Raw genomic sequence first — 15,794 nt, 5'->3', positions numbered from 1 at the left:
GCAAGAGAAAGGATGATCATTAGCACCAAATTCGGGGGGGGGGGGGGGGGTTAGGAGATTGTCTAACAACCATCTTCAAGATGATAAGTTATAAATAACAAGTATTTAGAGCAGGGGTTCCCAACATTTTTTTGCAATGGATCAAAACCATTAATGAAGGGGCACATGGTGCCCAGACTGGGAAGCCCTGATTTAGAGGAACATGGTTCTAAATGTTGGGAAGCTGAAGAGTGCTGAGTTGCAGAAGGATGTGGATGTCCCAGTGCAAGGCTCACAAAAAGCAAGTATACAGGTGCTGCAACTAACTAGAAAAATTAACAAGATATTATTATTCAATGTTAGGGGAACAGAACACAAAATAATGAGAGCTATGATTCAGTTGTTTTGATCTTAGTGAGACCAATTTTGGACTACATTGCCCATGAGTGGTATCATTTAAGGATGATAATATGTTGGGAATAATTTAAAGAAAGTTTATTAGGTTGATATCTGGAATGGATGGGTTGTCTTGTGAAGAAAATTTGGGCAACTTCATAGACTTAATTGTAAAAGAGTGAGTGGGATTATGACTGAAATATAGAAATTTTGAATAGCAAAGGGTATCCTATATAAGACAGGAATAAAATGGATGTTTTTCTCTCTGGTTTTCTGGATTTTTGGAATGCTGTTCCACCAAAGGCATTAGAAGTTCAAGTGTGCATTCAAGTTCATTGTCACTTCAACTGTATACATGTACTCTGCCAAACAAAATAATGTTTCTTCGGATTAAAGAGCACAACACTGTACATGTAATTCACACAAAACACATGAAGTAATATTACCTCAAATAAATTAGCAAATAATAAGGTGCATTTACGTAACAAGTGAAGAAGTAAACAGTATAAAGCTACTGGCTTTACAGCCACATATTTATCCGTCACTTCATTGTATTCCTATCCTCACTGTCGCATGGCACAGTTAGCAATCCCAAGATTACTATCCTTGAGATCCTGTTTCTCAGCTTCCTTCCTAAATCACTGTATTCTTTTCTCAGGACCTCCTCCCTTTTTCTACCGATGCCATTAGTATCAATATGTACCCCTATCTCCTTGATGAGAGTCCATAAGCAAGGTGGCTAGAATCCTTCATGATATTATAGGCCTTTTCCTGGCAACTTTCTGTATATGCTATTTGGTCGCAGGTGTGCAGGTGATACGTTGGGTAATTGGGCAAAAGGTATGGAGTTGCAACAATGAAGTTCAGACCTTCATCTGACAATTTACATTCCTTTCAAATCACAGAAACAGCAATTCTACACTGAATGGATTCTTTTTCAGCCTTTAGACAAGTACACATTAAACATTTAGCATTAAATTGACAACATATAGTTTCAACATTCAAAAGTTCAACAAGATTATTTAAAATGAAGTTTTTGTGCAACCTAGGAATTGGAAAATCAGCATCATTGAGAATATTCAGTGTTTTTGAGGAAAAGTGGGCAGTCTATTCATTATCAGAAGTAAATCTCCATTCATGTCAATGATCCTTGCATGGTTCCTTTCTGCTACAAGGACAGGCTGACCTGAAGTAAGATTGCATTCGACAGTCTGGTGACCACAATTCTTTTGGAAGGAATAAGGTAGTGCCGCAAAATAAAATTGGACATCTTTAAATAGGCATCTGATAGGAAGTTCATCGGGTCAGTGAGTGGGAACACACAGTACATTTAAAATATTCTGTATTTCACTTTTCCTTATCTGGTTCTAGTATATTTTGACAGTGATTCCAGAGAAAGAGAAAATAAAATAATTACCAAAGAGTGGAGACACCTCTATTAATCGGGTCGATTTACATTTCTAGTTTAAGTGATCAAATTTTATAGTCTAATTGAGCTGACAGAAGGATTATCTGAAGAAACTCCAAATACATCCACAGCAGCATTGGCCTTCATAAATTAAGATCATTGTTCATATAATAATCTGTGTTATTGGATCTAGGGAAATAAAATATTTCAATTAACCCACAATATTTGTTAATTGGCAAAGTTTGGTGGTGCAACTGAAAAGTATGTAATGTATGTATTAGACAGCTTTATGCTTCTGTGAGAAACATGTGGGTGTAAGCTTCTGGTTTCCTGCGTAGACGTACATCGTGTTTCCACCGACAATTCAGGTCAGAAAGTATACTTCCTGCCTGTTGATCTGTGTAAACCGAGGGGGAAGGGAGAGAGGCAATAGAGGAAGCAGAGTGAAGGTGAACAAGGATAATAGCAACAAATGGATTATAACCTTAAAAGTGAAATGGATATTTTACTACTTTATAATCAATCAGTTATTAATTGATTATAATGGGGTTTTCTGTGAAATTAATGGCATCCAGGATTTTTTTTTCTTCAGGGTTTAATCTTTCTGTTATCCAGCACGTAATAGACTGGGTGAAGCACAAAAAGACTGGCTGCATCACCATCTGCTATGGTGGGACAACTGCGAACTCAGCCGGCTCCATCACGGGCACTAGCTCCCCCAGCATCAATGACACCTTCATAAGGCAATGCCTCAAAAAGACAGCATCCATCAATAAGGACCCCCATCACCTAAGATATGCCCTCTTCTCATTGCTACTATCAAGGAGGAGGTACAGGAGTCTGAAGACACACACTCAATGCTTTAGGAACAGCATCTCCCTCTCTGCCATCAGATTTCAGAATGGACAATAAATCGATGCACACTACAGGTCTTTTGCTCTCTTTTTGAACTCCTTATTTAATTTAATTTAAAAAATATATATCTTATTGTAATTTATAGATTTTTATTATCACATATTACTGCTGCAAAAGAACAAATTTCATGCCAGCGATATTAAACCTAATTCTGATTCTGACTAGGCCAGGAGGGTCAGAGGGACAGAGTGGAACGTATCTGCATTTCCATCAACCAATTGAAATTGTTAGAAAATTACTGTGAAATTTGTACTGCACCCACCTGCATAGTTTTGTCCAACAAAAAAATTAATAGAATTAATTAACAGCATAATTTGAGGAAGAGATAAGAAATGAGTCATGGAGCTATACAGCTCAGAATGAGGACTTTCAGCCACATGTAGCTGCCAACCAACAAGTACCCACAGGCTCATGAACACCCAACCTATAGATAACCACACACACAAATGCTCCCATAATATTACTTAGTTCAAAATTCCAACATTCACACATACAGCACATTCCTACAAACAGCAGAACTCATCTCCTCTCTTGATCCACTTTTGGTAATTGTACTATATTATCTGTCTAATACATTTTTGCTGCCTTTCATTGCAATACTGTGGAGGTAAGGTTCCTAGTTGAGTGATTTTATGTACTTTTTGATTAATGAACAAAATAAACTTGCAGATATCTATAAAAATGGAAGCAGTTCATAACCTGGGGATAACCTGATTTAAATTAATCCTATTTCTCAGCACTTAATATACAGCCTACTATGTCTTCGAAGTCCTTACTTTGTCTTAAACACCTCTGCCATGGAGAACAGTGCCTTACTAGCTTACTCTATCTATGCCTCTCATAATATTGTACACCTCTATTAGGTTCCTCCAAGGAAATGAAACCCTGCCTATCCAGTCTCGCCTCATAACTGGAACACTCCATCCCAGTGAATTCCAACAACGAGAACATCTGCAGATACTGGAAATGAAAGGCGACACACACAAAAAGCTGGAGGGACTCAGCAGGCCAGGCAGAATCCATGGAAATTAATAAAGGAGTCCTGATGAAGGGACTTGGCTTGAAACATCTACCGTTTGTTCCTATCCTGGCCTGCAGAGTTCCTCCAGTATTTTGTGTGCGTTACCATTCCAGTGAATTCCTCTACATGCTCTCCAGTGCAACCAAATCATTCCTATAGTGAATCAGCTAGACACAGTATTCCAGCCATGCCCTCATTACTGTTTCTGTACTCAGAAACCCGGGTCATGAAGGCAAGCCTTCTTTATGCTTTCTTCACCACTCTTTCTACCTGTGCTGCCACCTTCAGGAACCTTTAGGCTTGAACAGCAAGTTCCCTTTTTTTACCCCTCCCACAATGATTTCCAGGATGATTCACGGTATATGTCCTTCCCCATTTGACAGCTCCACCCTTGCACCAAAATGCACCATTTCACACTTAACAGGATCCGTTTGGAATCACATTAAGCCTCCTAGTGGCAAGAATTCAGACTCAACTCGTATCCTGAGGCTCGTCAACTCATTAAATTTTCACAACACTCAACATGCAGGAGAATGGGAAGAACTGTATGAGCACAGTGTGGTGATGTGGGGTAAGGAATGGTGGACCCAATGGCCCTCCAAATGTTCTCGATGAATGAAACCTTAACCATATCAATCCAATGAATGACAGCCACCAACTTTGCTTATACCTCTATCACAAACAATTGGGCACTCACTTGCTTAGCTTCATATCAGAAGCAGAGACTCTGGATCATCAACTTTAAAAATATCAAGATGAATTTTTTATGCCAGCAAGCATCTGACTGTCCCATGGTGAATGGTCAACATTAACACCTCTCTGCCTTTCCAGAGATCTGCTGTGCCTAGTTAGTAAAATTTAAATCTGCTGAATGTGCACTAATCCAAACTGGCCTGAGAACTTATGATTAGTGCTAATAGTAATGTCCAAAATATATTCTGAATGACAGTAAATAGTAAGGATCAATGGCAGACATTGTAAATAGTCAGTCAAATCTATAAATAGACAAAAATAAACCAGAAAGGTACTTCAGAAGATATTGCTTGTTATTTTTATCTCCTTTATTATTTTGTTCTGTTGATAGTTTTTCTGTTCTGCTTCATGCATATTGTGGTCAAGGGCAGCTTAAAAAACTGGGCTTTTCCCTACTATTGAGTTTTGATATTTGTAATTTTCTAGAAATACAAAAATGTCATGGAAAACTGAATGCAAAATCACTGCCTGCTGCCCCACTGAACTTAGCTCATCATACCTAAATCTACCCTGTCTTCCCTTTTTCAGTCTCTTCCCACCCACATCTGCAGCATCTGACATGCCCTCCACCATTTTGACAACATCCAATTCCCGCCCCCCACTGGCAACTTCAATAATAATGTCTAGTCTTTATACAAGTTCAAGTTATACTCCTCCATCTCCCATCAGTAAGGTCTTAAGACCTTCCACTCCTTTCTGCAAAGATCCAACCAATTCTTTTCCACCAATCTGACTGAATTTGTTCTAACCTCGAACAACTTCGATTTTTGACATCTCTCAGTCTTACAAATCAAAGGTGTAGCCATGGACACCCTTGTGGGTCCCAGATATGCCTGCCTTTTTATTGGTGATGTGTACAGTCCTTGATCCAAACCTTCAGTACCACTCCTCAACCCTTCCTGTTACATCTATTACTGCATTCATGCTGTTTCATTCACCCATGTGGAACTCATCAATTTTATCACTGAATTTCAGTCTGCAATAGCAATTGAGCTCCCAATTGTATGCAAATTTCATTTAATTTCCCTGAATTTCTAACTGATTTTCAGTATATCATGATATATCCTATTGTAACCTTCCTGACCATTTACAACTCCTCCAATGTCCTATGAATTGTTAGTGATAAAAACATACACCAATAATATAAATCAAAAATTTCAACATTTCATAGAGCAAAACTCCATATTTGTTATGTTTCTCACATAGCCTATTATTTATATTAACAGATTGCAGCTAACATCAATAAATTTATCTGCATCTAATTAGAGAAGTCTTCAAATTAATTTTTAAATGAAATGCATAACAATTTTGCTTTCAATCAATATAAACCATGAACCCCTGGTTTAGAGCCCTGTTATGGCTCAGGGATAATCCAAAAAAACCTGAATATTTATATTAAGGCATTCACAATTTAGATAACAGGGCATATATAGATTATGCAAAATAAAGATAATTTCCATTGTTGTTTTATTTCAGGTGAGTAAATTAGGAATGGTTGATAAAAATGATATAATCTTGATTCTCAGTTATACCGTACATTTATTGTCTAACTGATGCTCTGCTTTGCTATTTCAAAATAACGGCAACTATTCCTTCAAAGGTTTACTGTAGCCAAACCATGAATGTATTGCAGCCCAACTTTGAAACACCACATGCATATTTTAAGAAAAGTATGTTTGAAGAAAATAGTAAGTTATTTTTTTCTTATTTTTAAAACTTGAAGTTATTTTTGTTCATTTTTGTTGAGAGAAATGGAAAATATTTAAAGTACTAAACATTTACAGTCAGTTGCATCATCACAACAGCTTGAGAACCATCTTTAAGGCTGATACCAAGATATGAAAGACAAGTGTGTATTTCTTGGGACAGCAGGTAGATGCTCCAGCATATTCCACATTCAGAAGATGGTGTGAACATGTATTGAGAAACGAACTGCATCAATTGGCATAACCATTGCGAGTGTCATCTCTATTCAGAATGACTAGACATAAATAAACAGGACGAGAAATGTTATTCCACATTGTTTTATAATATTCACTCAAATAGTTCCTACATGTCCTGAGTAAGTACAGTGTTTCACCTGCCAACTGTTCAACTTTGATGTTAAAATATCAGCAACCAGGTGACTACCTGGCTTAGAACATCCAGAATCAGATTTATTATCACCAGCATGTGTCGTGAAATTTAATAATTTAGCAGTAGCAGTACAATGCAATACATGATAATACAGAAAAAACAGTAAATCAATTAAAGTACAATTCATATATACAAAATACATTAAAATGGTACAAAAACAGAATACATACTTTAAAAAAGTTAGGGTGTATTCAGGGGTTCAATGCTCATTTAGGATTTGTATGGGAGAGGGGATGAAGCCGTTCCTGAATCGCTAAGCGTATGCCTTCAGGCTTCACTATCTCCTTCCTGAAGAATGGGGGTGCTGGAGGTCCTTAATAATATACGTCACCTTTCTGATTTACGCTCCTTGAAGAGGTCTTGGATACTATGGAGGCTGGTACCCAAGATGGAGTTGTTTAACTTCACAACTTTTTGTGGCTTCTTTCAGTCCTGTGCAGTAACCACCCCCACCCTCCATACCAGACAGTGATGCAGCCTGTCAGAATGCTCTCCATGGTACGTCTATAGAAATTTTTTGAATGTTTTAATTGACAAACAAAATCTTTTCAAACTCCTAATGAAATCTAGCTGCTGTCTTGCCTTCTTTGTAGCTGCATCATTATGTTGGGACCAGGTTAGATCCCCAGATCTTGACACCCGGTAACTTGAAATTGCTCCCTCTCTCCACTTCTGATCCCTCTGAGGATTAGCTTCTGGTCCCTTGACTTGCCCTTCATGAAGTCCACAATCAGCTTTTTCATTTTACTGATATTGAATGCAAGTTTGTTGCTGCGATGCTCCTCAACTAGCTGGCATATCTCACTCCTATACACCCTCTCATCACCACCTGAGATTCTACCAACAATGGTTGTATTATCAGCAAATTTATAGATGGTATTTGAGTTATGCCTAGTCACACAGTCATGGGTATAGAGAGAGTACAGCAATGGGTTCGGTACACTCCCCTGAGGTGCACCAGTGTTGACAGTCAGCAATGAGGAAAGATTATTATCAATCTGCACAGACTCTGGTCTTTCAGTTAGGAAGTCACAGATCCATTTGGAGAGGGAGGTACAGATGCCTAGGTTTTGCAGCTTATCGATCAGGGCTGTGGGAATGATCATGTTATGGTCGATGAACAACATCCTGACAGGTGTTTGTTTTGTTCAGGTGATCCAAGGCCATGTGAAGAGCCATTGAGATTGCGTCTGCCGTTGACCTATTGTGGTGATAGGCAAATTGCAATGGGTCCAGGTCCTTGCTGAGGACTTATCCAATGTTCATTCTAGCCATGACCAACCTCTCAAAGCATTTCATCGCTGTAGATGTTTGTTACTGGGCAATAGTCATTAAGGCAGCTCACACTACTCTTCTTAAGCACTGGTATAATTAAAGACTTGTTTACATTCTGAAAGTGTTCTACATTCTTGCATTGTACCAATGTAATACTTAGATGCACTTCCAAATAAAACTACACTTATAACCATTATTTTCTTCAGACTACTTTGTTTATAACACAGCAAATGTTTATCCCATTGCTCATCTATAAAATATGAGTGAAAGGTTGTTTCCACCAACTGATAAAGTCAACAGAATGTTGAAATCAACTAACATTTAAAATTGAAAAATATTTTAATAGAACTGATCAAAAATTAGGAAAACTGTAAATCAGCTAGTTATCTCTCAATTATAGGTCAACCTTTATTTGTAAAAATAAAGCAAATTTGTGCAGTGATATTCAAGTACTTTTACTCCCAATAGTAAATATTCAGCCAGGACTAACTGCAAATTTCTATTGTTTTCAAACCTCACCAAATTACACGTTTCTGAATATTTAAAATATTTAAGAATTATATTCCAGATCTTATTTTTTCTCTGTTGCTATGAAGTGGCTCATTTCAATTGTGCACAGCATCAATTGCCAGAAATCATATTATTTGTAAAATGAATCGGTTGCTAAAATCCACTTCTGTAAAACAAATGATTCTCATTTAAATTGCAGTGTACTTCATACATGTTAAAGCCTGTCTGTTAAAATTAGCTGTGGCAATATATGTGCTAGTTAATAACTTCAGCGATGTTTACAAGGTGAAATTCAATCCTCAGTGGAATGAACTGAAGTGGAGCAAACCGTACCGAGGTAATCATATAGCATACATAATATCACTGACTAAAAAGGAAATTGCTAAGTGATCAGTTAACACCTTTTTTCTTACTTGCGTAACACTGTCTGAACCAACAAGTGTAAACGTAAATCTAGGAAAAAGTATAAATTATGTAAACACAATGCAAATCCTGTTCATATGTCCAGCAGTCCTAAGATCTTGCAATTCACTGATTGCACAGATCTTAAAATAAGGAAGATAATTCCTTCTAATGCTCCATTTTACTTGTATTCTTGTAAATGAACATTACTTCTATTAAATATATTTACTTCATCTTCATAGCTGACAGTTGGGCTTTCCATATTCTGCAGTAATTTTTGATAGGCAGCATGTTCAAGTGTATTTGCTTCCCCTTTTGCAGTTTTCTTGGTGAGAGATGCTAACTGTTCCCAAGTGAAATGAATGTCTTTAAAAGCATGAAGTAAAAAGATGCCCAAAATAATGGTACAGAATCCACTGATAATTCCAATGACATCCTTGATATGCACATTGTTCCATTCTTTGAAAAGGGTAACAGAGCACATTATGACAATGGTAGTGAAGAGTACATAATAAATTGGGGTCACGATAGAGGTGTTGAAGGTATCGAGAGCTTTATTTAAGTACTTGATCTGAACGCTGATGGAAATGATCAAAGTCAGAAGCAGAGCCCAGCTTAATGGTTTGCTGATTACCGCCTTGTTTTCAAACAGCTCCTTTATAACAATGCCCAGTCCCTTCACTGAAGATACTGAAAATGCACCGATCAGTGAGCAAATGAAGATATAGACAAGAATATTTGTTGGTCCCACTTTGGGGGCAATAAAGAAAATCAGCACCACAGACACCAGGATTATCATGATGGCAAATACGATGAAACCTGAAAGAAAAAGCAAAGTACAAATGGTAAAAATTTAATGAACAAATAAATTTGCACTAATTTGTCTCAGTCAGGAGGTTTCTGTGTGCCTTGGCCTGAGTGCCTGTGGTTACCCGCATATTTAACTCAAAGTATTTTATTTTCAGTAATGTATCCCATACTGGCCAATATCCATTTTCAGGTATGCAGTAGCAGGAGTCCCATAAGATTGTGTGTTTTATATTTTATCTTAAGCGCACTGCTGCCACTACCAACTCTTTGTAAAAGGCCAACATAGAGTAGCTTTATTTTGCAGGAAACTTGTAAAAACTGCAAAATAACAGCTGAAATTAAATGTCAGTTTGAATTGGCTCTCAATTTGAGAATGAGAACTTAAGAATGATTAAAACACACACTATTACCACTAGTAAGATTCTCGACATTACAGCTTGATCTTGGCTTCCACTGTAATTCCACCAATAGACAGATAAACCCTTGCCAACACTTCCAACATTCTGAAGGGAACTGTCCCTCCACAATGCCTGGCTCACTCTTTCATCTCCACTGATACATACTGCCCTTTCTGTGTTACCTTTCCAAACAACTGCAGGAGATCTTCTTTCACTCTTTCCTTCCCACCCATCAACAGATCCAAGCAAATTATTCAGGTGAATTAATTGGTTTGTGCTTCTCCCAATTTAGTGCATTGCATTTGGTGCTAACTATGTGATCCCTTCTTCAGTGAAGAAAACAAATGCAGATTGGGCTACTGCCTTGTAGGACACTTCCATTCATTCCACAACGGTAACCCTGAGTTTCCACCTGCCAATCACCGTACTCCATAAACACAAGGGATTCTGTGAATGCTGGAAATCCAGTTTAACACTCACAAAATGCCTGGGGGTGGGGGTGAAATCAGCAGATCAGGCAGTATCTGTGGAGAGGAATAAAGAGCTGATGTTTCCAGATGAGTCCCTTCATCAGTCCTGTTGAAGCATCTCGGCCCAAAACTATCTGCTTTGACTGCTTTGCTCCACTTCACTTTCACAGTAACTTCACTGTACTTAGCCTTTTACATTGTTCTAACAAGGACCAAAACAAACATGAACATCTCACCTTCCAATTAAGCACATTACAACTCTCAAGCCTCCGACTTATTACTTTCAGACCCACAATCTTTTTTTGCCTTAGAACTGAAAAGCCTGAAAAGAAAGGTTATCTTGCAAGCTTCAGATCCCACAGAGGCTACCTGAGCTGCTGCCTATTTTCAGTAATCCACTTCAAATTTACAGTGGCAGTAACGTTAACACAGGCGCACTTCAAGGATGTGTGCTTAGCTGACTGCTCCTCTCTCTACACTTATGAAACACTGTTGTTGGCAGACTCTTAGGTGTCCACATGGGGACAGATAGGAGTGAGAGACATCAGCTGGCTGAGTGGTGTCACAACAAGGAACCTGCACTCCACATCAGCAAGACCAAGGAACTGACTGTGGACTTCATAAAGGAGAAATTAGGAAAACACAGCCATCCTCATTGAGAGGCTTGCAGTGGAAAAGGTGAGCAGCTGCAGGTTCCTGGGCCCATCGTCTTGCAGCAGTCACAAAGAAGCCTTTACTTCATTAAGAGTTTGAGGAGATTTGGCATGTCAACAAAGATCATACAAATTTCTACCAATGTGTGCTGGAGAATGTTATTTGTATCGCCACCAGGTGTGGAGCTCCAATACACAGGATCGCAAGGGCCATTTTCATCAAGGGCACAATCCTCTGCACAATGGAGGATATCTGCAAAAGCCGATGGCCCAAGTAAAGCAGCAACCATCATTAACAACGCTCACCGTTCGGGTCATTCTCATTTCTCATTACTGCCCTCGATGACCCTCACCGTCCGGGTCATTCTCATTTCTCATTACCGCTGTCGACGACCCTCACCGTCCGGGTCATTCTCATTTCTCATTACTGCCATCGATGACCCTCACCGTCCGGGTCATTCTCATTTCTCATTACTGCCCTCGACGAGCCTCACCGTCCGGGTCATTCTCATTTCTCATTACTGCCGTCGACGACCCTCACCGTCTGGGTCATTCTGATTTCTCATTACTGCCCTCGACGAGCCTCACCATCTGGGTCATTCTCATTTCTCATTACTGCCCTCGATGACCCTCACCGTCTGGGTCATTCTCATTTCTCATTACTGCCATCGATGACCCTCACCGTCCGGGTCATTCTCATTTCTCATTACTGCCATCGATGACCCTCACCGTCCGGGTCATTCTCATTTCTCATTACTGCCCTCGACGAGCCTCACCGTCCGGGTCATTCTCATTTCTCATTACTGCCCTCGACGAGCCTCACCGTCCGGGTCATTCTCATTTCTCATTACCGCCGTCGATGACCCTCACCGTCCGGGTCATTCTCATTTCTCATTACTGCCCTCGATGACCCTCACCGTCTGGGTCATTCTCATTTCTCATTACTGCCCTCGACGAGCCTCACCGTCCGGGTCATTCTCATTTCTCATTACTGCCCTCGACGAGCCTCACCGTCTGGGTCATTCTCATTTCTCATTACTGCCCTCGACGAGCCTCACCGTCCGGGTCATTCTCATTTCTCATTACTGCCCTCGATGACCCTCACCGTCCGGGTCATTCTCATTTCTCATTACTGCCGTCGATGACCTTCACCGTCTGGGTCATTCTCATTTCTCATTACTGCTGTTGACGACCCTCACCGTGCGGGTCATTCTCATTTCTCATTACTGCCCTCGACGAGCCTCACCGTCTGGGTCATTCTCATTTCTCATTACTGCCCTCGACGAGCCTCACCGTCCGGGTCATTCTCATTTCTCATTACTGCCATCGATGACCCTCACCGTCCGGGTCATTCTCATTTCTCATTACTGCTGTTGACGAGCCTCACCGTCCGGGTCATTCTCATTTCTCATTACTGCTGTTGACGAGCCTCACCGTCCGGGTCATTCTCATTTCTCATTACTGCCGTCGATGACCTTCACCGTCTGGGTCATTCTCATTTCTCATTACTGCCGTCGATGACCCTCACCGTCCGGGTCATTCTCATTTCTCATTACTGCCCTTGACGAGCCTCACCGTCCGGTTCATTCTCATTTCTCATTACTGCCCTCGATGACCCTCACCGTCCGGGTCATTCTCATTTCTCATTACTGCCCTCGACGAGCCTCACCGTCTGGGTCATTCTCATTTCTCATTACTGCCATCGACGAGCCTCACCGTCCGGGTCATTCTCATTTCTCATTACTGCCATCAATGACCCTCACCGTCCGGGTCATTCTCATTTCTCATTACTGCCATCGATGACCCTCACCGTCCGGGTCATTCTCATTTCTCATTACTGCCCTCGACGAGCCTCACCGTCCGGGTCATTCTCATTTCTCATTACCGCTGTCGACGACCCTCACCGTCCGGGTCATTCTCATTTCTCATTACTGCCCTCGACGAGCCTCACCGTCCGGGTCATTCTCATTTCTCATTACTGCCCTCGACGAGCCTCACCGTCCGGGTCATTCTCATTTCTCATTACTGCCCTTGACGAGCCTCACCGTCCGGTTCATTCTCATTTCTCATTACTGCCATCGACGAGCCTCACCGTCCGGGTCATTCTCATTTCTCATTACTGCCATCAATGACCCTCACCGTCCGGGTCATTCTCATTTCTCATTACTGCCATCGATGACCCTCACCGTCCGGGTCATTCTCATTTCTCATTACTGCCCTCGACGAGCCTCACCGTCCGGGTCATTCTCATTTCTCATTACCGCTGTCGACGACCCTCACCGTCCGGGCCATTCTCATTTCTCATTACTGCCGTCGATGACCCTCACCGTCCGGGTCATTCTCATTTCTCATTACTGCCGTCGATGACCCTCACCGTCCGGGTCATTCTCATTTCTCATTATTGCCGTCGACGAGCCTCACCGTCCGGGTCATTCTCATTTCTCATTACTGCCATCGATGACCCTCACCATCCGGGTCATTCTCATTTCTCATTACTGCCCTCGATGACCCTCACCATCTGGGTCATTCTCATTTCTCATTACTGCCCTCGATGACCCTCACCGTCTGGGTCATTCTCATTTCTCATTACTGCCATCGATGACCCTCACCGTCCGGGTCATTCTCATTTCTCATTACTGCCATCGATGACCCTCACCGTCTGGGTCATTCTCATTTCTCATTACTGCCATCGATGACCCTCACCGTCCGGGTCATTCTCATTTCTCATTACTGCCCTCGACGAGCCTCACCGTCCGGGTCATTCTCATTTCTCATTACTGCTGTTGACGACCCTCACCGTCCGGGTCATTCTCATTTCTCATTACTGCTGTTGACGACCCTCACCGTCCGGGTCATTCTCATTTCTCATTACTGCCCTCGACGAGCCTCACCGTCCGTGTCATTCTCATTTCTCATTACTGCCGTCGATGACCTTCACCGTCCGGGTCATTCTCATTTCTCATTACTGCTGTTGACGACCCTCACCGTCCGGGTCATTCTCATTTCTCATTACTGCCCTCGACGAGCCTCACCGTCCGTGTCATTCTCATTTCTCATTACTGCCGTCGATGACCTTCACCGTCCGGGTCATTCTCATTTCTCATTACTGCCCTCGACGAGCCTCACCGTCTGGGTCATTCTCATTTCTCATTACTGCCCTCGACGAGCCTCACCGTCTGGGTCATTCTCATTTCTCATTACTGCCGTCGATGAGCCTCACCGTTTGGGTCATTCTCATTTCTCATTACTGCCCTCGACGAGCCTCACCGTCTGGGTCATTCTCATTTCTCATTACTGCCCTCGACGACCCTCACCGTCCGGGCCATTCTCATTTCTCATTACTGCCATCGATGACCCTCACCATCTGGGTCATTCTCATTACTGCCATCAGGGTTGTGGTACAGGAGCCTGAAGACACACTTCAAATATTTTAAGAACAGCTTCCTGCCTGCCATCAGATTCTGAGTTATCCATGAATATCACCTTTTTATTCATCGTTTGCATTTGCACTATTTATTTTTTAAATGATAGCAATTTTTACATCTTGCACTATACTACTGCCATAGAACTAATTTCACAACATATATAGGTGACAATAAATCTGATACCTGATTCTAGTTCTGTTTCTCTCAGCCAGTGCCATCACCAATTCTAGTATTTTAAGGTGTCTCAGTCGAAAACATTCAATGTTTATTCTTTTACATTGATCCTGCCTGGCCTGCAGAGTTCCTCCAGAATTTTGAGTGTGTTTCTTGTGTTATTCACTTTTTCTTAATTCATCCAATCTGAGCTATTTCCTTTGTTCTATTCACCACTACTCTTTCTCTAAGTTAAAATACATTTGAATTCTAATGTTTTCTCATTCTGACGAATTGTCACTGACTTGAAACATAAATTTCATTGATCTGTCCACAGGTTTGACCTGACATGCTAAGTATTTCCCACATTTATCGGATTTTTTATTGCGAATTGAAAAGCTCTTTTATAACCAAAAGTTCACTTGCTTCTATTATAATCGGGTGTAAAATTAAATAAAATCACAGCAAAATAACCTATTAGACTGAACCAGATCTTTGCAGCATCCACTCACAATGAAGAGAAAAAGCTTGAAATGCCTAGAAATCATTCAATATTCTGGATTTTCCAAAAAAGTTAGTCTGCAAAAATATTTAGATAAAATTAACCCAAATATACCTGTGTCTTTTAGCTTTCCTTGCAATTCATCCAAGGAGTGGATTCCTTCCTCTATTGGAGCATGGATCACTATTACAGTTGATCCTACAATGCAGAGGAGGCATCCTAACTTGCCGTGAATATTCAATCCCTCGTGTAAGACGTAAGATGAAAGCACAGCACTGTTTGGGAAAGAAAACATAGCAGAATGCTGCAGTGACAAGTATGCAAACATAGGAAGATATGTTTTATATAATGTATGCGTTTTTAAATCAATATGTGCCAAGGTAACTGAAGTTTTCCATTTTGACCTTAACATACAGCTCCTAAGGGTATTGATTCTTAAATGTGATCCACTAATGTGCTTCAGCTGTTTAAGTATAATATTCCCATGCACTTCATACAAAATTCTCGCTAGTTTCCCACCAATGCTTCATTTTGGGAAGTTTATTTAAACTTCAGATTTTCCCCATCGATAATAAGTCGATGATTTAC

At 40.7% G+C, this 15,794-nt stretch overlaps 1 protein-coding gene across 1 annotated transcript in view; it reads right to left on the bottom strand.

Annotated features, from left to right (window-relative positions):
* Positions 1-6,533: 6,533 nt before the first annotated feature.
* LOC132404732 (magnesium transporter NIPA2-like) overlaps positions 6,534-15,794 on the bottom strand; it is a 29,150-nt gene continuing 19,889 nt past the window's right edge. Inside the window, exons 5-6 of the mRNA XM_059989148.1 lie at positions 15,321-15,481; positions 6,534-9,614 (exon numbers count right to left, since the gene is read on the bottom strand). Of these exons, the coding sequence (XP_059845131.1) occupies positions 8,977-9,614; positions 15,321-15,481 (799 nt within the window). The 3' untranslated portion in view covers positions 6,534-8,976. The remainder of the gene's footprint in view (positions 9,615-15,320; positions 15,482-15,794) is intronic.

This window comes from Hypanus sabinus, chromosome 14 (assembly GCF_030144855.1).
Source record: "Hypanus sabinus isolate sHypSab1 chromosome 14, sHypSab1.hap1, whole genome shotgun sequence".
Lineage (NCBI taxonomy): Eukaryota > Metazoa > Chordata > Chondrichthyes > Myliobatiformes > Dasyatidae > Hypanus > Hypanus sabinus.
Note: the sequence above shows the minus strand (reverse complement) of the source record. Positions and strands in the feature narration are given on the sequence as shown.